This window comes from Hevea brasiliensis, chromosome 11, assembly GCF_030052815.1.
Source record: "Hevea brasiliensis isolate MT/VB/25A 57/8 chromosome 11, ASM3005281v1, whole genome shotgun sequence".
In the NCBI taxonomy this organism is placed as follows: Eukaryota; Viridiplantae; Streptophyta; class Magnoliopsida; order Malpighiales; family Euphorbiaceae; genus Hevea; species Hevea brasiliensis.
The window spans coordinates 14,329,645-14,351,398 of NC_079503.1; the positions used below are offsets into that span (position 1 = coordinate 14,329,645).

The window sequence follows — 21,754 nt, forward strand, 5'->3', positions numbered from 1 at the left end:
GGCCAATTTCTCTAAGCTATAGTCCATTCGAATTGGTAGAAAATAAGCAGATTTGGTCAATCTGTTAACTATGACCCATACTACATTATGGCTCTTTTGTGTTCTCAAAAGTCCCATTACAAAATCTATTATTATCCTTTCCCATTTCCACTCAGGCACTGGCAATGGATGTAGTAAACCAGTTAGGGCTTGAAGTTCTACCTTCACTTGCTGACAAGTTAGGCATTTATAAACAAAATCAGCTACATCCCTTTTCATACTCATCCACCAGTAATGCTCCTTTAGCCCTCTATACATTTTTGTGCCACCAGGGTGCATAGCAAAAGGAGACTCATGTGCTTCCCTCATAATGATTTGTCTCAAGTCAACATCTTTAGGAATGCACATCTTGCCCTGGTGTAGCAGTAAGCCATCATCTCTCACAGAGAATTCAAGTTTCTTGCCATCCTGAGCTTCCTTCATCAATTTCTGATATTTCTCGTCATTTTGTGTAGCCATTTTAATCTGATCAGTCAACACTGGCTGTACATACCATGCAACTACTGTCTGTCCCTCATCATTAATCTCCAAACTAGCATGCAGTACTTTCAACTCATGTACCATGGATACAGGAGAAATTCTTAGACTTGCCATAGTCTTTCAACTTAAGGCATCAGCCACCACATTAGCTTTCCCTGGCTGATAGTTTATCAGACAATCATAGTCTTTAATCAGTTCTAACCATCTCCTCTGTCTCCAATTCAACTCTTTCTGGGTACCCAAATACTTCAAGCTCTTGTGATATGTGTAGATATAACACTTCGTCCCATATAGATAATGTCGCCAGATTTTTAGAGCAAATACAATGGCAGCAAGCTCCAAGTCATGTGTTGGGTAGTTTCTCACATGCGGTTTCAGCTGGCGTGATGCATATGCAATGACATTCCGATCTTGCATCAGTACACAGCCTAACCCATTGCGAGTAGCATCATTATAAACTGTATATTCTTTACCCGGTGTAGGTAAAGTCAGAACTGGAGCTTCAGTTAAACATCTCTTCAATTCATCAAAACTCTGCTGTCACACCCTACCCCTCTGTAAGGCATAACATGATCCCGTAGTATACCTAATGAATTACCAACTTCGCCTACTGATAACCCATTAAATACACTACAAGGGATTTTCAAAAACTTTTCTTACTTCTTTTACAGTGGTGAGCACTATTTACAGGTGTTAAAAACCTTTTTGAACTGAGGTGAATTAACTAACACATTTAGACTATTAGTAATTTCTGTAAAAAAATTTTGGCAGAGTGCCCTCCGTAATTTGGATAAAACAGTTCTTCAAAAACCTGTAAAAAGCACTTCAATATTTTTCTCAATCTCAAACTCTAGCATAATTCAACACAAATCCACAATAATTTTTCAAAGACTGAGATACAAGAAATATAATACAATTTTTACAAGTCCAAATAACTTATAATTTATTTTACAACTTTAATGTATAATTTTAATTTACAACTGCTCAAAACCAAGAACACTATATACATACAGTGAACATACATTACAATATAAAATGCAGAATATGTTATACTCAATATACCCGATGATTTCTCGCTGAATGTACTAGCAACTAGTCTCATCGCCTCTATCGATCTGTCTACTGCGACAAAGAATGAAAAGCTATCGCTGAGTAAAATTTACTCAGTGGTGCACAATAACAATTTGAAATGCGATATATAAATCTTTTATTGACAGTTCACAAATCAAATGATTTACAATTCCATTTCACAATTTACAAAATTCACCTAACACAAATTTGATCAAGTAATTGAATAATACCGTTTTGCAAATCAATAACACAATTCGATCAAATAACTGAATAATACCATTTTGCAAATCAATAACACAATTCGATCAAATAACTGAATAATACCGTTTTGCAAATCAATAACACAATTCGATCAAATAATTGAATAATACAATGTTGCCAATCGATAACATAATTTAGGCCATGACACAATTTTTCCACACATGCCGTGTTGTACACCACGACAAGACACACTCACCCCAATAATCGAAATCAATGAGGGAGGAAGCTAGCTGAATAATGAGTACTCATCCACACTCACCTCAGACTGACAAGTCAAAGAGGGAGGAACATAATCACACTCACCCCAGACTGATAGGTCAAGGAGGGAGGAATATATTAACAGTGTCATGTCAAGTGTGAATCAAAAAAATTTCAAATCACAATATTTCATACAAACCATAAATCACATTTTATCTCAAAATTTCCATTTGCAAAGTTGGCAACACAATAAGTTCCAAATAATATTCCCAAAACCAAAGCAATAAAAAATTATTCATAACTCATTTCTCCAAATAAATTTGCTAGTAAAAGTAGTAAATATCAAAATTATTGTGCACAAACATAATTTAAAACAATAACATATAAATAATTGTAATTTATTTCAATTGAAAAATTTAAAAGAATTACTTATTGTGCACAAACACAATTTAAAACAATAACATATAAATAATCGTAATTTATTTCAATTGAAAAATTCAAAAGAAATACTTATTGTGCACAAACATAATTTAAAACAATGACATACAAATAATCATAATTTATTTCAATTGAAAAATTCAAAAGAAATAACTATTGTGCACAAACATAATTTAAAACAATAATGTACAATAGTCATAATTCATCTCAATTGAAAACTTCAAAAGAAATAGCCATTATGCACAAACCTCTGATAATTGTCTCTTGGCTCTGACTCAGTGTTTCCTTCCCCTCCCTGAGTCTTTGCTAACTGAGAAACACAATTTGAAGTGTTTCAGTATTCATTTAAACTGTCTCTAACGATAATGCTTGATAATTAATTCACTGAATTCATTTATTCGCTTAGTCAACCTAATATATTGACCCTCGATGCATTTTAGGTAAATTAGGTTTTAACGTTACTAATATGTCACATTCGATAGTCTTCTAGGGTTGGTACATGTTACCAAGTTCATTTCCGTGTATACTGCATTTTCTTGCAATTTGCTGGATTCCGGGATACTAGTTTGAACTAGCCGGACGACCTAGTTCCCTCGGTTTTCGAGTTTCGGTCTAAACTACAAACTTGTAGATCTATGTCTTATGGAACGCGGGGCAAAATTTCAGGTCATTCTGAGTTATGTAGACCAAGTTATGGTCATTTTACTATTGCTGGTCAAATTGCACCAAAATTGGTCATTTTAGGTCACTTTAGGTCATTTTAGGTTCGGCTAGTTTTTGGACCCGAAATTGTGCAAGCTTTTTGACTTACTTATGGTCATTTCTGGGCTTTGGTGTCTTCATAAGACTTGTAGATATGGGTCTTAACTATTCATGGTTAACATTTCAGGTCAATTGGACCTGTTTTGAGTGAGTTATGGCCTAAACACTAACTGCTGCCCAAATGATCAATTTTCAGGCCTCATTTGCACTTAATCCGGATTTGGTCATTTTTCAAGCTACCTTGCAAGCAGAATTTTGGCAAGCTTCCTTCATGAAAGTTGGCACATTTTGTGCCTAGTTTCACCTCCAATTGGTCTCATACCAATTAGAGCCACACACTTAAAGTTATAGGCCTAAAATACAAACTGCCTTATTGCAATTCTTGCATACATATCAAACATCACTTTTAACACTCACCAAATTTAACATTCAAACTAATTCTGGTTGTACCATGACCTAAACATAATTCACAACACATTATAGGTCATTTTGGCAGCTTACAATTACATTCAATGTGCACCAATAAGTTCAGAATTTGCCCAAATCAATTTACAACAATTTAACTCCATAACCAAGCTCATTCACATGTCCAACCTTCACACCACTATACATACATTCAAACTGCCATAACAACCAACACATTTTAACATCATTATTCCATAAACCAAGCATGAATTTCAGCATTCTTCAAGAGTTAACAAACTGCCACAATGGTACACTTACATTCCATTACTTTCCAAGCTTTAAATCTTATTTTACATTTACATATACTAAGTATACATTACCCAAACAATTTCCTACACAATATACATTTAATCAATCATTTAATTCACCATTTACAAGCACAATTAAATTGCCTTCAAGGTGTTTCCATGGCTGCCAAAAGTGCACATTCCCATTCAACATCAAAACTCAAAAATTTCTCCATAAATCAAACACCCATAACACCCTTACAAACTTTAACAAAGCAACAATCAAAAACTCAAACTTACCTATGGATGAGACTTCTTAAATCTTCACCAAAACTTGGTCTTCTTGCTGCCAATCTACTACCCAAGTGGTGTAGACTAACTTTGATGAAGGAAGGTAGAAGGAAAGAAGCTTGAATCTCATATGCATGGAGCTTCAACCATGCGTCAATGGAGTTTTTTGGGAGCAAATTTTCTGCTGGTTCTAAGGTTGAAGATGAAGATGTATATTCTGCCCAAATGAAGCTTTAGTGGTCCACTTAAATGAGTTAGTGGACCACTATGTAAGAATTAAATCATTGTTTATTCTAAGGTTTCATTTTTCCACATTTAACTCCCAATTTTTGCTATTTACATTAGGTACCACCAATTTAATTTTTCATGACATTTTCCAAGTGTAATATTATTTATTTTTAATGGAAATTTAGGTCAAAAGACAACTCGAGGTGTCAAATGACCACAATACCCCTGTTCGGGTTGCATTCCCGATTTTTCGGTAACACCGGATTTTGTCCGTTTTTCGATTTCTCACTTTTCTTTGTACTAATTATTTAATTTTTTTTTATATTTCTAATGATATTTATACTTCAATTGATGTCTCTTTAAGTCCTAAAAATATTTTCCAGGGTTCCCCGTGGTCCAGGGCTAGTCAACGGTCCACGCCGTGACTTCTCGGTGCAGTCACCCATCGCTAGGGTTCTCGGCTCGCTTAACTTGGTTGCATTTCTTTACTATTATTTTTTCTTTGTTTTTCTTGTATTTTCTTTTCTTGTATTTCATTATTTAATTTCTCCTCACTCATATTGAAGTGTAGTTCTAGGCATCCTAGCTGTTCGGACAACACTGGTCACCGGAACAGTAGAACGCATTACCGAACATAGGGGTGTTACATCTACTGGCATTTATCTGTCCACTGAAATTTCATATTTTTCGAAGCAACTTAGTCAGTGGAGAAGCCAACATGGAAAATCCCTTCACAAACCGATGGTAGTATCTAGCTAAACTCAAAAAACTACGAATTTCTGTGATATTCCTGGGTGACTTCTAATTAAGGATAGCTTCAATCTTGTTGGGATCTACCTTAATACCCTCTGCTGATACTATGTGCTCCAAGAAAGAAATTTCTGTTAGTCATAATTCACATTTCGACAATTTGGCGTATAGCTGTTTCTCCCTCAAAGTCTGTAGCACAATCCGCAGATGTCTATCATGCTCCTTTACACTCTTAGAATAGACCAATATGTCATCAATGAATACCACCGCAAACTGATCTAGGTATGGCCTAAAGATAGTGTTCATTGGGTCCATAAATGCAGCCGGAGCATTAGTTAACCCGAATGGCATAACCAGAAACTCATAATAGCCATATCGAGTTTTGAAAACAGTTTTTGGGATACTCTGCTCTTGCACCTTCAGTTGATAATAACCCGATCTCAAATCAATTTTGGAGAACACAGCTGCACCCTTTAGTTGATCAAACAGGTCATCAATGCAGGGCAATGGGTATCTATTCTTTATTATCACCTTATTCAACTGCCGGTAATCAATACAAAAGCGGAGAGTGCCATCTTTCTTCTTAACAAACAACAGTAGTGCTCCCCAAAGCGACGCACTAGGGTGAATGAAGCCCTTATCAAGCAACTCTTGCAACTGTCTTTCAATTCTTTTAGTTCTGCTGGTGCCATTATGTATGGTGTTATGGAGATTGGATCCACATAAGGCATAATATCAATCTCAAACTGCACTTCTCTTTCCGGAGGTAATCCTGGCAGCTTATCAAGGAACACATCCAGAAAATCACATACAGTAGGAATGTCCCTCAATGCTGGACTCCCCACTTGGGTGTCTACCATAAGTGCCAAGTATGCTTCACACCCCTTTCTGATCATTTTTTTTGGCCAGTGCAGCCGAAATGATGTTTGACGGCAATAATTGCCTCTCCCCATGTATTATCACATCACCGTACTGAGGGAGATCAAAAGTGACTGTCTTCAGTCTACAGTCAATCATGGCATGATGCCTGGCTAACCAATCCATGCCCAATATAATATCATAATCTTTGAAGGGCATTTCAATCAGATTGGACAGAAAAGTTTGTCCTTAGATCACCAAAGGACAATCTCTATACATTTTATTTACCCTGACCCCTTGTACTAGCACCTCAAAATCCATTTTCACACAAGTAACAGCAGTAAGGCAAGCAATGCTGGCACTAACATATGAGTGTGTAGACCCGGGGTAAACAAAACATGCACATCTTGATTAAAGGTTGAGAAGGTACCAGCAATTATGTCTGAAGTCTCAGCCTCTTTTCTCTGTCTCATGGTGTAGACTCTAGCTGAAGCTTGTTTAGGCTGATTTACTATGCTTTGACTTCCTAGGGTACTACCCCTACCTCTGCCTCTGCCTCTACTAGCTGGCTGTGAACCCCTCAGTGTAGAGGCTTGGGTTGATCCTTCTGATGTGGCAGATGGTCCAAAATGGCGTGGACTGGTACAATCTTTTGCAAAATGTCTGTTCCCTCCACAGTTAAAACATGCCCCTGTGGCTTTGAAGCTTACCCCACCATGCGTTCTGCCACAAGTCTCACATTGACGGACTGATAATGCCTCTCTGGGTGTCTACTGGGTTTGCTGACCAGATTGAGGTGGTTTCTGGCCAAAAAATCTATCTCTGCCAAATTTACGGGAGCTGGATCCTCCAAAATTCTTTCTCTTCCCAGAACCACTTTCAAGTGCTTGATCAATGACCTTTTTAGTTTTCTCTTTCTCTTGTGTACCCTTCTTAACTGATCCTTCCTTTTTAATTCTTTCTAAGTCCAAACTTGTGAGATCAGCTCAGAGAAATTCTGATGTCGGAACCCTAAAACTTGCATTCTCATATTATGTCACACCTTACCCCTCTATAAGGCATAACATGATCCCGTAGAATACCTAATGAACTACCGAACTTCACCTACCGATAATTCATTAAGTACACTACAAGGGATTTTAAAACAATTTTCTTATATTTTGGAAGTGGTGAGCGTTTTGGTAGGAATTTAAATCATTTAATTGAAGTTTCAAAACTAGTTAAAACTTTTGCCTATTTTATTTTTCCTCAAATTTTATAAAAATTTCGGTAGAGTGCCGTCTGTATTTTGAGAAAACAGTTCTTTAAATACCTGAGAAAAACACTTCCAATAAATTTTTCCACAACTCCCAACCTCCAAATAATCTCAATTCAACATAACTCAAATCAATTCCATAATTCAATCAAAGTTTGTCATCTCAAAATATTTCGTCATTTCATTCACATTGCATTTAAAATTTAATTTACATATACAGGTCTTAATTTACAAAAAGAAAATCTAAAATACCATTATTATAAGTTACTGTACAACTGCTCAACTTTACATTGACACATAAAACATTATAATGTTTATATCAAATAATTACAAGAGTATAAATAAATACCCGTACAAAAGTGATTAAAGAAGTTCTTGCCAATCCAGCAGCTCACTCTACTGCTTTCTCCTTACCCTTATCTGCGACAGCAAAATAAGCTATCGCTGAGTATAAAAATACTCAGTGGTGCACAATAAAAATTAAAATGCAGTACATAAAACATTCCTTGACAAATTCACAAGTTGAATATTTCATAATCACAATTCACAATTTATCAAAACTCATTATAGTACAATTTTGGTCAAATAATTTAATAAACACAGTGTTGCCAATTCATACACAACTTAAGTCATGACACAAAATTTTCGATCAATGCCGTGTTGTACACCATGACAAAGCAATCTACAACCCCATTAATTGAAATCAATGTGGGAGGTGGCTAGCTAGCTAATGAGTACAGCTGCACCCCTCAACTGATCAAATAAGTCATCAATGCGGTGCAATGGGTATCTGTTCTTTATTGTCACCTTATTCAACTGCTGATAGTTAATGCATAATCGAAGAGTGCCATCCTTCTTCTTTACAAACAACACTGGTACTCCCCAAGGTGACACACTAGGGCTGATAAAGCCCTTGTCAAGTAGCTATTGCAACTGCACTTTTAACTCTTTCAATTCTGCAGGTGCCATTCTATATGGTGTTATAGAGATTGGGTCCACACCAGGCAAAACATCAATCTCAAACTGCACTTCTCTTTCTGGAGGTAATCCTGGCAATTCATCAAGAAATACATCTGGAAAGTCACATACCGTAGGGATGTCCCTCAATGCTGGACTACCCACTTGGGTGTCTAACACATGTGCCAAGTATGCCTCACACCCCTTCCTAATCATTTTTCTGGCCAGTGCAGCTGAAATGATGTTTGACAGCAATAACTGCCTCTCTCCATACATTACTACATCACCATACTGAGGGAGACCAAAAGTGACAGTCTTCAGTCTACAGTCAATCATTGCATGATGCCTAGCTAACTCCATGCCCAAGATAATGTCATAATCTCTGAAGGGCATTTCAATCAAATTAAACAGAAAAGTGTGTCCTTGGATCACCAAAGGACAATCCCTATATAGTCTATTTACCCTGACCTCCTGGCCTAATGGACTAGTTACTAGCACATCATAGTCCATTGGTACACACTGAGTAGCAGTAGAATACATCACACTAGCACTGACATATGAATGTGTGGAGCCAGGATCAAACAACACATATACATATTGGTCAAGAATGGAGAAAATACCAGCTACTACGTCTGATGTTTCAGCCTTCTCCCTTTGACGCATGGTATACACTTTGACTGGTGCGCCACTGGGTACTGGCTGGTTAATAGTGCTTTGACTTCCAGGAGTGTTACCAGGACCCCTACCTCTGCCTCTACCTCTACCAGCTAGCTGTGACCCTCTAGGTGCAGAGACTTGGGCTGATCCCTCAGATGTAGCAGAAGGTCCAGATCGGCGCGGACTAGTACAATCCTTAGCAAAATGTCCGCTCCCTCCACAGTTATAGCATGCACCTATGGACTTGAAACACACCCCACCGTGTGTTCTACCACAGGTTTCACACTGCCGGACTGATAAAGATCCTCGAGAAGCTTGTTGGGTCAGCTGACCAGACCGGAGTGGTCTTCGGCCAGAGAATCTACCTCTGCCAGATCTGCGAGAGCTAGATCCCCCAAACTGTTTCCTCTTCCTTGAACCACTTTCTGGTGCTTGACCAGTAGTCTTTTCAGTTTTCTCTTTCTCTTGTGTGCCCTTCTTCACTACCCTTTTGATTTTATCCTTTCTAGTTCCAGGGCCTGTGAGATCAACTCAGAGAAATTCTGATGTCTGAATCCCACAACTTACATCCTCAGATTTGGCCTTAACCCGGACTCAAACCTCTTACATCTATCTCTGGGGGTGGAGACTAAGCTTCCAGCATAATGGCTTAGCCTTGAAAAGTCCCGTTCATACTCCGCTATTGTTCTATCCCCTTGTTTCAAACTCAGGAATTCCTGTAACTTCATATCCACATAAGCATCGGACCCATACATGAAACTCCTCAAAAGTCGACTGTGTCAACACAAGTGGCTCAACCAAGCTGTGGGGGATGGTCTTCCACCATTCATATGCATCCCCTTGCAACAAAGAAACAGAGTACTCGAACTTCAGCTCTTCTGCACACTGCAGCTTTCTGAAAACCCGTTCCATTCGCTCTAACCACTGTTCTGCCTCCAGTGGATCCACAGTGCCCTTAAATTCGGTGGCCCCAAATTTCATTAATTTTTTATATTGCCAAGCCAAGGGCTGTGGTTGTGCTATGGGTGTTTGCATCTGAGCTTGGGGTGGCACATTTCTCGCCATTTGTTAGAAAAATGTAGCCATCTGCTGTGCAAACTGAGCAGAAAACTGCGGCGCTGGAGTAGGAGCTGGAGTGGCTGACCCACTCACGTTCTAGGGTGCTGGGGCTTCCTCTTGAACCTCAGCCTCAACAGATTGTTCCACGGAATGATCTCCTTCTTCCATTCCGTTTCCCAAAAATTTTTACTTCCTGAGATCAAACACAAGGAGGTTGACCTCCGTTAGTGCATATTCATGATGTAAATATGTCATATGTATTAATTAAAGACACTTGAGCAGTTGTACTTATCAAAGAAATATTGACACACATAGTCAAAATTTATTGGAAAACCATGCTTTTATACCACTAAAACATATCACGCCTTACCCCTCTGTAAGGCATAATATGATCCTGTAGAATACCTAATGAACTACCGAACTTCACCTACAGATAATTCATTAAGTACACTACAAGAGATTTTAAAACCATTTTCTTATATTTTGGAAGTGGTGAGCATTTTGGTAGGAATTAAAATCATTTTATTTAAGTTTCAAAACTATTTAAAACTTTTGCCAATTTTATTTTTCTGCAAACTAGTTAAATCATTTGCTGTTAGAATTGGGCTAAGTTTTCTTCATAGAAATTGTTCCTTATTGTCTTAAATTTATTCTCCTTTTTGAATCACTCCATTTGGAGTTTTGTAGCTCAAGTTATAGCCATTTGAATCATGGCTGCTAGATTGGACTTAACCTAGATTTCTTGGCACCAAACTGGTTCTGGTAGTTTTAGGTCACTAATTTTGGGTGGCTAAATGACTTGGTTAAGGGAATAATTTGGGTTTGTGTTCTTCATGAAAGTTTTAGGTCTACATCTCATCTTTTCATTGGTAACATTTCAGGTCATTTAGACCTGCCTAGCCCAAGTTATGGCCAAATGAATAAATACTATTCATTTGGTCATTTTTGTACAGGTCAGATTGCCTAATCCGAATTTGGTCAATTTGTTCACTAAGTTTTGGTCACTTTTTGGGCATAATTCCTAAATGAAAAATGTTCCATTTTGTGTCTATTTTCATTCCCAATTGGCCTCACACCAGTTAGACTTGTAAATTTTCAATTTTGGTCTCTAAAAGGGACCTTGGTCCTACCGCCTGCAGCATGACCCTAAGCAATCCGAATTTGCATTTGGTTCCAACACTTCTAACATACTCCAATTGGTCACAAATGACCATTTTTCACCTCAAACCAAGTCCAACACACCATTTAACATATTCTTACATTTTTGTCTTCCAAACCCTAGGTGCCAAACCCTAATTCACCAATTTGTTACACTTAATTAATTCTAAGCATACCAAAATCACTTCCACACTCATAAAAACTTACCTACACTTTTAATTCAATCAAAACACATGTATACACCCATCAAAACCTAGCTGGCCAAAATTTAACTTGTCCCCCAATACTTATTTTCATTTCATTTTAAGTTTATTTCCAAGTTCATTCAATCATAAACACTAGAATCAAACAAAAAAAAAATTCAAGTTGGATCACTAACCTTAGTGCAGAAATTTAATCTTCAATTCTCCTCACTTTCTTAGTTTTAATGGCATCCAAGCTTCATATCAAGGTCCACTTGCAAGGTTTGCTTAAGGGGGTTAGGGAATTTATGGTTGAATTTAGGGTTTATGAGAGCTTGAGGTGAGCTCCCATGGTGGTTTCAAGAAAGAAAAATGAGAGAGAGAGAGAGCTAAGGGAGAGGGACGGCAACAAGATGAAGATAAATGAATTTTATTTTTTTTTCTTTTCTTTTATGTGTAATAGGAAGACTGCAAATTAAATTAAATAAATTTTTAATTATGATATTTATGGCATCATGCATGATGCCATGCATGATGTCATCTCTTTTCACTTTTTCATTTTCTTTTTTTTTTTCTATTTATTTTTTTCCATTAGTTCTTTAATTTAATTCCCGATTCTCAAATTTTCTTCTCTCTGATTTTATTTGACAGTTAGGTTAGGAGTCAGCACTCAGGGTTAATTGACCAAATTGCCCCTGTCGGTTCGACCGGGTTTGAAAATAATTCAATATTTCTTTTGGATCCCTGACCTAATTATTTGACTGACTTAACAATTCTTTTTCGTGATTTTCTCTTTTCCACTGTGTTCGTAATAGTCCTAAGGACCGCAATGTCACATTTTACGATTCGAAATTTGAGTTTAAATCGACTTCGCAGTCCTTCCTGAAAAGGTCACCAATCGCTGTGACTCTGAGCTCATTTAACTTCTTATGTTCTGTTTTTCTTATTTATACTTAACTAATTGTCAATTACTAATTATTTGTGTTCAGGGCTTATTTAGTTGTCTTAAGTGTGGTTCTAATCCCCTAAATTATCCTGACTGACACCGGTTACGAGAATAGTGAAATATACCAAGCTATGCAAACAGGGGTGTTACAGATTAGGCCTTAATCCGGCCTCAAACCGCTTACACCGATCTCTGGGGGTGGAAACTAAGCTTCCAACATAGTGGTTCAACCGAGAGAAGTCTCTCTCATACTCTGCTATGGTTCTGTCCCTTTGCTTCAAACTCAGAAATTCTTGCAATTTCATATCCACATAAGCATCAGGGACCCATTTCTGTCGAAACTCCCTCAAGAAATCTGACCAGGTAAGAACTGGAGGTTCCACCAGGCTGTGGGGGATGGTCTTCCATCATTCATAGGCATCCCCTTGCAGAAGTGCAACAGAGTACTCAAACTTCAGCTTTTCTGCACACTGTAGTTTTCTGAACACTCTCTCCATCATTTCTAACCACTGTTCTGCTTCTAGTAAATCCACTGTTCCTTTATACTCAGTAGCCCCAAATTTCATTAGCTTCTCACACTGTCTTGTTGGGGGTTGTGGTTGTGTTACAGGGGTTTGTGTCTGTGCTGGTGTTGGCAAGTTCCCAGCCATTTGCTGAAACAACGAAACCATCTGTTGATAAACTGAGCAGGAAACTGCGGTACTTGAGGAGGATCTAGAGTGGCTGACCCACTCACATTCTGGAGTGCTGGGGCTTCCCCTTGTGCCTCAGTCTCGACAGATTGTTCCACGGAATGATCTCCTTCTTCCATTCCGATTCCAATAATTCTCTACTCCCTGATAACAAACACAAGGAGGTTGACCTCTGTTAGTTCACATTTATAATGTAAATATATCATATGTATTAATTTAAGACACTTGAGTAGTTGAACTTATCAAAGAAATATTCAAATTCATAGTCAAAACTCATTTCAAAACCATGCTCTGATACCACTAAAACATGTCACACCTTATCCCTCCATAAGGCATAACATGATCTCGTAGTATACTTAATGAATTATCGAACTTCAACTACTGATTACCCATTAAATACACTATAAGAGATTTTAAAACAATTTTGTCTTCTTTTGAATGTGGTGAGCACTTTTAACAGGTATTAAAAACTTTTAATTTCATTTTAAAAACTAGGTAAAAATTTTGGCCCTTTTTATTTTCTACAAATTTTATAAAAATTTTAGCAAAGTGTTATCTATAATTGAGAAAAACCAAAAATTTAAAACCTGTAAAAAGCACTTCTAATAAATCACATCACAAATCTCAACCTCCAATGCAACTCAAATCCACATAATCAACCCAATCAACATAAATGCAATTCAAAATTCTCAATTCAAAATATTTTCAAAACAATCAAATAAACTCATCAATATTGCATTTAAAATAGTTAATTTATATTCACAAGTTAAATTTACAGACAGAAATTTCAAAAATAATATTATTACAAGTTTATGATACATGCATTTTGCATAGATATTTAGGTTTAATTTCATGGCTATTTTATTTATTTGTTAGTCACTTTTAGCTAATTTTATTAGTTATTTAGATAGTTTTTCATAATTGTTAATTTTTGGATTAAATTGTAATTTTTGCTTTGTTTTGTAGGTAAAATGGTGTTTTTGAGGGACTAAAAAGAAATTATGCCAGTGAGGAGTGATTCCTATAGCCAAAGATGTCAAAAACAAAGCTTGAAAGTTGAAGAATGCAGTGGCCAAATTGTGCATAACTTGCTGCATAAGTTGTGCAGTTTTGCACAGGGAGAAGAAGCAATTTTTCTTTTCTGCCGAAATCTGCATAAATCACTGCATGACTTATGCAGACTTACTCCTTGCTTATGCAGCTTCACACAGAGGGCCTAAAACCTACCGAAAACTGCATAAGGGCCTGTATAACTTATGCAGTCCACTTATGCAGCTTCATAGAGCCTTCAAAGCTTGAAGAAACTGTACAACCAACCTGCATAGCTTATGTAACATCATAGAAAGCACTTGGAACCACCAATTTTGCATGAAATCTGTAAAAGAAACTTGTACAACTTGTGCAACTCTTCATAATGAGCTGGAAGAAGATTCCCTCATGTAAGTTATACCTCAAACACACCATTTTAGGGCTACTTGTCAGAAAAGATATAAATATGTCCTTATCTCATTTTAGAAAAGAAGGAGGAGACAAAAAGAGCAGCAGCAGGGGAAGAGTCAGAAAACAAAGCAAAAACGTCACTTCTCCATTTCTAAATTAGATTTGGAGTTTTCTTCTTTTCTTCCCTATTTCTTACCTTTCTTGTATTGGGTTTCTTAGTTCTTAGCTTAGATTTAAGATTTATTTCCATATTTACTTAGGATTTATTGTAAATATTATGGATCGTGAGTAGTTTTCATTAGATTATGGAGTTGGGATGTAATATTTGAGATATTTTATGGATTTTGATTGGGTAATCCATATTTTGTGGTTTTAATGAAGTTTTATTCATTTCTTATGTGCTCATTGACATGCTTAGTGTAGGATCCCATTAAGTATTGTTCTTAATCTATGGTTGAAGCACTGAAAGGAGAAAACCTTGTGATAGATAATCAAAAAATTGGACTTAATTAACTTAGATATAGAAATAGACTAAGGATTAAGAGGATTTACAGATTAATTAAGGAATTTAATGGGTCTTGATTTTTAACTCCACGAAAGTAGGATTAGATTGATTAAGGCACTCTTTGTCCCACTCGAAAGAGTATTCAAAAGATTTAAGAATTAATCTCCTTAAAACCCGTAAATTCCATAAGATTAGATAATCAATTCAAAAATCCCAAACTAGCTTGAATATGAACTCCCAAACTCCGGAATCACCCTTTTATTATTGTTAATTTCTAATTGAATTTAATTGCTTGCTATTTTAAATCTTGCCATATTTTAATTTGCTTATTTTAATTTGACGCAAATTTAGTTGAATCATTACATTGTTGAATAAATTATTAATTTTGCATATATAGATTTCACACTTCAATATCTATCAATTTATTACTTTAATTTCAAAAATAGTTCAAATTAGTCAATTTTTATATCAAAAATTCGATCATTAACACAACTCCTCGTGGAAATGATATCTTTTCTATATTACTTGTACGACCCATGCACTTGTGGTTGGGCCACATCAAGTTTTTGGCGCCGTTGCCGGGGAGTTATTTGTTTAAGATTGAATTCTTGATTATTTTAGTTGTTTATATTTTTTTTTTTACTTTTGTTATCTTTTCATTTTTTTTTTGTATTTGTTTGTTCTTTTTAGGTACTCTTAATCTTTTATGAGAAGAGCTAGAAGCACAAGTGACACATCCTTATTGTTTAATCCTGAAATTGAGAAATTTTGTAGAGCCAACAAGAAAGAAACCAAAAAAAGGAAAGAAGCCTTGAGAGCAACTGAAATTAAAGCAGAAATGGCTGATGAAAGAATTAGAATTGGTAGTGGTAATGCTGGAAATGATCGAAACAATGAAAATGCAGCCCTAGGTGAAGAAGTTGTAAATGCTAATGTGCCTAGGGGAAGTCTGATGGATCATGCATTTCCTCGTTTTGATGATTTGAGAGAGAGTATAGCAAGACCAAGAATTGATGCAAATAGCTATAAGATTGATTTTGGGGTTCTTCAAATGATTCAAAATTCCCAATTTGGTGGACATCCTTCCGAAAATCCACACACACATCTAAAGAAGTTTGCTATGATTTGTGATATGCAAAAACAACCTGGAGTATCTGATGATGCAGCAAGATTGAAGCTATTCCCATTCTCTTTGAAGGATAGAGCATTGGATTGACTTGATTCTTTACCTCACAACTCCATTACAAATTAGGAGCAACTCACTGATGCATTTCTTGCACAATATTTTCTAGCTGGAAAAACTCAAGAATTGAGGAATCAAATGACAACTTTCAGACTAAGAGAAGATGAAACTCTCTATGAATCGTGGATGAGATGGAAGGAATTAGAGAGACAATGTCCACATCATGCCATTCCCAAATGGATGATAAATCAGACTTTTTACACCAATGTTACTCCTGCAATTAGAGGGATTACTAATGCTCAAACAGAAGGAGAATTTATTATGAAGCAAGAAGATGAAGCTTATGAGCTATTGGAGAAAATTGCAAAGAATACTTATCTTTGGAGTAGTCCAAGAGGACCAACTCCAACTCAAAAGAGGTAATCTGCTGGAATGTATAACCTTGATCTATTCAACATGATTAGCGCAAAGTTTGATGCACTTACAAATGTTTTGGCAAAGAAGATGGAAGATTTAAGTATGTTAGTTAGTTCATCATCATCATCTGGAAGTTCACAACAAGTTGCTTATGCAGAAGGAACTACCAGCTATGGAGTTGACTATGGAGACCAAGCTGCATATGTTGGTAATTATGGAAACAAACAAATGGGGAATCCTTACTTTTAAACTTATAATCCAACTTGGAGGAATCATCCCAACTTTTCATGGGGAAATCAGCAAAATCAAGTCCCAAATCAGAATCTTCAACCACAACAGCAATAAGGAATTCCATATCAGCAAAATAGGCAACCATTGCCTAATTTTCAGCAAAGAAACATGAATCCTGCACCTTTACCAAGACAACAAGAACAAAGTTCTACCATAGAGGCTTTATTACAACAAATTCTTATTAATCAAACTAAGCATGATGAAGAGATGAGAGAGATGAAAGCAAGGTTGGAAAAAATGCAAACACACAATAGGATGCTAGAGAATCAGATTGCACAACAATCATGCTCATCAAGTACCAAATCTATGGGGAAACTTCCTAGTCAAACAGAAAATCCAAGGGAGCAATGTCATGCCATCACACTGAGGAGTGGTAAAATAGTGCATAATGAGAAGAGTGAAAAAGTTGAGAAGAGAGAAAACGAGGAAGATGTTGAGGGAGATGAAAAACAAGAGAGTGAAAAAGAGAGTGCAAGAAAAGGTAAAGAGGACGTTGAAGAAAAAGAAGAGAAATACATACCTCTAGAGCCTTACAAGCCACAGCTTCCCTTTCCATAGATATTTCAAAAAGCCAAGCTTGATAAGCAATTTGGGAAGTTCTTAGAGGTTTTGAAGAAGCTATATATAAATGTGCCTTTTATTGATGCTCTTTCCCAAATGCCTTCTTATGCTAAGTATCTGAAAGAAATTCTCTCAAATAAGAGGAGACTTGAGGATTATGAGACTGTAGCCTTAACTGAGGAATGCAGTGCTATCCTCCAAAGGAAACTTCCTCCAAAGCTAAAGGATCCAGGGATTTTTTCAATTCCATGCCACATTGGGGAATCATGTTCTATAAAAGCTTTATGTGATTTAAGGGCTAGTGTAAGCCTTATGCCCCTCTCCATCAATGAGAAGCTTAACATGGGAGATCTTAAGCTAACCTACATTTCTCTTCAATTGGCAGACAAATCAATTAAGTATCCAGAAGGGATCTTGGAGAATGTACCACTGAAGGTTGGAAAATTTTACATCCAAATTGACTTTGTCATTTTGGAAATGGAAGAGGATTCTCATATGCCAATCATTTTGGGGAGGCCTTTCCTAGCTACAGCTGGTGCTTTGATTGACGTGAAAGGTAAAAAGCTTACTCTCAGAGTCAGAGAGGATCATTTAGTCTTCAACATTGGCAATGATAAGAAGAAGCAACATGAAGATGTAGACTCTTATTTGAGAATTGATATAGTTGATGAGTTAGTAAAAGAGAACTTTAGAAAGAGCTATCCGAAGGCTTCTCTTGAAAGTTGTCTTATCCATGAAGGGAGTATCAATGATGAAAATCCAAAAGAGGCTGCATTTGCATAACATTTGAATAGTAATCCACCTTTTCCTATGGCACCAATCTTTCAAGTTGAGCAAGTGGAGAAAAGTGAAGTAAAGCAACCATCTCTCAAAGAAGAAGATACACCAAAGGTTATTAAGAATGAAATGGTCGGATTTGTAGACAAAGCAACAAAGATCTTCTCATGTGATGGAAAGAAAATGAAGTATAGATTCATTGAAGCACCTATTGGAAACAGAGGCAATAAATTCCAATTCCAGCCACCATGAAACATGACAAGAGTCCAGCTAAGGGCTATAAATTAGAACTCTTGGGAGGCACCCCAAGTTCTTTTATTTTGTTTTTGTTAATTTACTTTTATTTACATTACTTTTGTTTTTGTTTTAAATCTCCCCAAATTTAATTTTTGACATTGTTGAATTTTGTCATTTGTAGATATATTTCAATGGATGAAGGTTGTTGCACTGCTGGGGAGTTACTCTTAATCTGATATTTTATCCATTAACTCTCTAAAGATTGGTTTATTTTCATTGTTTCCTGTGCAAGACCCTTTCTTGGCTTATGCAGAAAATTTTTTTAACAAAAATGGTCTGCAGCATATGCTATTTGCTTCTTTATTGAGGTTGGGTGTGTATCTTTTATGTATTTGTGCTTATTATGTTAATATGATGGTAAGTGGGTCATTTTAGTGGTTTTGAACTTATTTGGGTTATGTGATTCAATGTGCATATGCTGCATTTTATTGACATAATTTGAGGAACCTATTTTCTTTTGTAGATAAGTGCAACTTTGTGCCGATTTTTATTGAGCTTTAATGTGCTAGAATGTTAATTTGTAGGGTTTGAGTTGAAATGGAATAATTCACAAATGTCTCTTATGCAAAACTTACTTCTACAAGCTTGTATGGTGCAATTGTGATGGATTTTGCATATATTAATGTGTTTTTTTTTATGATAATTTCTCATGGTTTATGTTTCACAGGGTTACATTTCTTCATTATCATGTATTTTTCAAACTTGAAAAGCATTTTTTATTATAATCTAAATCTTATTGAAATGTGCATAAGTAACTACATAACTTATGCAACTTTCAGGTCTCACTTTGCCTTAATTTTCATTCCTACTGAAACCTGCATAAGCTCTTGTATAATTTATGCAATCTTGCATAACTAAATTCTTGCCATTTCATTTCTAGCCAAAATCTGCATAAGGGCATGCATAACTTATGCAATTCTGCACTGCCACAATTTTTGCCATTTCCTTTTCTGTTGAAACTTACATTAGTTTATGCATAACTTATGTACTCTTGCATAACTTCAAATCTTGAAATTTTCATTTCTGCCAAATTCCGCATAACCAAGTGCATAGCTTATGCACTATTGCATAACCAAATTTACTGGGATTTCTTTTCTGCCGAAACTTGCATAAGTTATGCACTTTTGCACGACTAACTTTTCAGAATCCCCATTTTCTGCTGAAACTTGCATAAGCACCTGCATAAGTTATGCACACCCATTTTCCCCTTATGCAGAAATTCGCACGTCCTGTGCAAATTAAAATTTTCGCACAACCCACTTTCCCACCTTCCACTTTCCGTCATTACTGTTCACAACCACCCTCTTTCTCATTTTTATCGGCATCAATCCCTCACCCCCTATCTTTTCGCCGACCAATACCCTAACTTCCCCTCTATCTCTTTTATTTTGTTCTTCCCTCCTCCATTCCTACCATCATCTACCACCACTACCATGGAAATGCCTCCTCCTTCCCCTTAAGGCTCTCCTCTCTAAGTCACACCCCTCACTATGCAAGCCCCCAATCCCGATTCTCCTCCACAACAAACCCCTCCAACTCCTCCTACATCCACCTATAAAAGGAGAATCTGGTCTAAATCAACCCTACCCATGGCATCTGCACCACCTCTTGCAAAACACAAGGACCCTCCTGCTACTCCACTTTCTGAGCCTACACCCAAAAACCCCAGAACTTCGGCTTCCACACGACAATGGGTCAGTGCTTCTACCTCTACCTCACAAGCCAAATCTCCCTCCTCTAGCAAGAAGGAACCTTCAGTAGTGGCAATACAGGTATCCCAATTACCTTCGCCTCTTCTTGATCCAACCTATAAGGCAATTTTTAAGAGGCTAAAGGACAGAAGTGCAACCCACTAGGTACATTTCTGCAGATGCCCTCTAATCTGTTGGTTTATTTGATAATGTTGTTGCCTACCTTAATGGTTTAGGTTGGATGGAATTTGTGCATAAACAAGAATTAGTTTATCCAGCCCTAGTTTTGGAATTTATTTCCTCATTTTCTGCTACTTTGAAATTGCATGAGATAGATTACAAGCCAACTATGAAATTTAGTTGCTTGGGGTAAAATAGAGAGCTATCATTAGACCAATTTCATAGTATCTTTGGGTTTGCTATTGATGGATTGTGTAGGGTCCCATATACAGGCATAGGTAGCAAATAAAGGTGTTTGGAATGCTATTCAGTTTTGGAGAAATATTACAAACCAATCTTAGGGTTTTTATGCTGGCAGATCCAAGACCTCCCAAATAATAGACCCAGCACTTAGATTTATCCATAGGCTTATTACTAGCACTATCTTGGGTCGAGGGACTAGTTCTGGTGCTGATGGAAAATCTGACTTGTTCATGCTATGGTGTGCTTTTCACAAAGTCAAAATATCTCCTGGTTACTTCTTCTGTGAACATGTGTTGCACGTTGCTACCAAATCTGTAGGTGATATAGTCATAGGTCGGCTCATAACTGTTATAGCTAAACATTTTGGTTTTGATCTGCAAGAGCATCCTCTACCAGCACTTTCAGACACTATATTTTGATGCTACTCACTTATACAAGACTGGATTCAGTTTGCCACCATCTGACACTGCACAACCAGTAGCAGATACAGGACCATCTGCACAACCAGAGGCACAATCTGCACCAGCAGTCCAACAGCCTTCTGTTGAACTTGCACCATCTACTCAATCTGCACAGGATACCCCAGCAGAATCTGCACAGCCAACACCATCTGCAGCTGGACCATCTTTTTCGACAGCACCTCCTCCCTTCAACACTAAAGCCTTATTCACTTATCTTGAGAGGCTTAGTGATGATGTATATTTAGTGGATAGGAAGCTTAAATCTAGTCTAGATACCCTTAAGGATCGTCATGATCAACTCTTTAATCTTGTTATGGAAACCAGAGACAAGCAGAAAGAGTTAAAAGAGATGATGAAGCAGCTCATGGCTTTTTGGGGTATGCCACCTCCACCTCCATCACCTCCTCTAGAACCACCCCTTCAGCAGCAGCCAGCTCCATCCAGTCCTCTAGCAGCACCTTTGGACAAGGGCAAGACCATAAAAATAGATTAGTTTTTATCTTGCTTTTGTTCAACTTCTAGGTGCTTTTCTTTTTAAATGTGCTAGAATAATTTTAGTCTGTCTTGAATTCTGTTTTCTTGAAATACAATTGGATGGCTATTCCATTGGTTTTTCATTGCTTCTCATTGCCCTTGCTACCCCTTTATGCATACTTGTCAATACATTGTATATATTTACATACCTCTGTTGGTGTTTTCAAGTTTTTCCTTAATATATCATTATGCTGCAGCTT

General features: G+C 36.8%; 1 protein-coding gene and 1 non-coding gene across 2 annotated transcripts; one reads left to right on the forward strand and one right to left on the reverse strand.

The window, feature by feature from the left end:
- Positions 1-16,225: 16,225 nt before the first annotated feature.
- LOC131170822 (small nucleolar RNA R71) lies at positions 16,226-16,332 on the reverse strand. Its single transcript, XR_009141589.1, has one exon. It is a non-coding gene; the product is annotated as a small nucleolar RNA R71 (small nucleolar RNA).
- Positions 16,333-20,034: 3,702 nt separating this feature from the next.
- On the forward strand, positions 20,035-21,513 carry LOC110633397 (predicted GPI-anchored protein 58). The gene is made up of 3 exons (XM_058129287.1): positions 20,035-20,217; positions 20,998-21,195; positions 21,304-21,513. Exons 1-3 carry the CDS (start codon positions 20,035-20,037, stop codon positions 21,511-21,513), a joined length of 591 nt encoding a protein of 196 aa, XP_057985270.1.
- Positions 21,514-21,754: the final 241 nt, after the last annotated feature.

Excerpts from the sequence above, each read along its gene's own strand:
- LOC110633397 (XM_058129287.1), top strand. The coding sequence starts at position 20,035 with ATGGCATCTGCACCACCTCTTGCAAAACACAAGGACCCTCCTGCTACT. Across the intron at positions 20,218-20,997 it reads CTTCAGTAGTGGCAATACAG|ACTGGATTCAGTTTGCCACC; the intron begins GTATCCCAATTA and ends CACTTATACAAG. Across the intron at positions 21,196-21,303 it reads CTGGACCATCTTTTTCGACA|GATCGTCATGATCAACTCTT; the intron begins GCACCTCCTCCC and ends GATACCCTTAAG.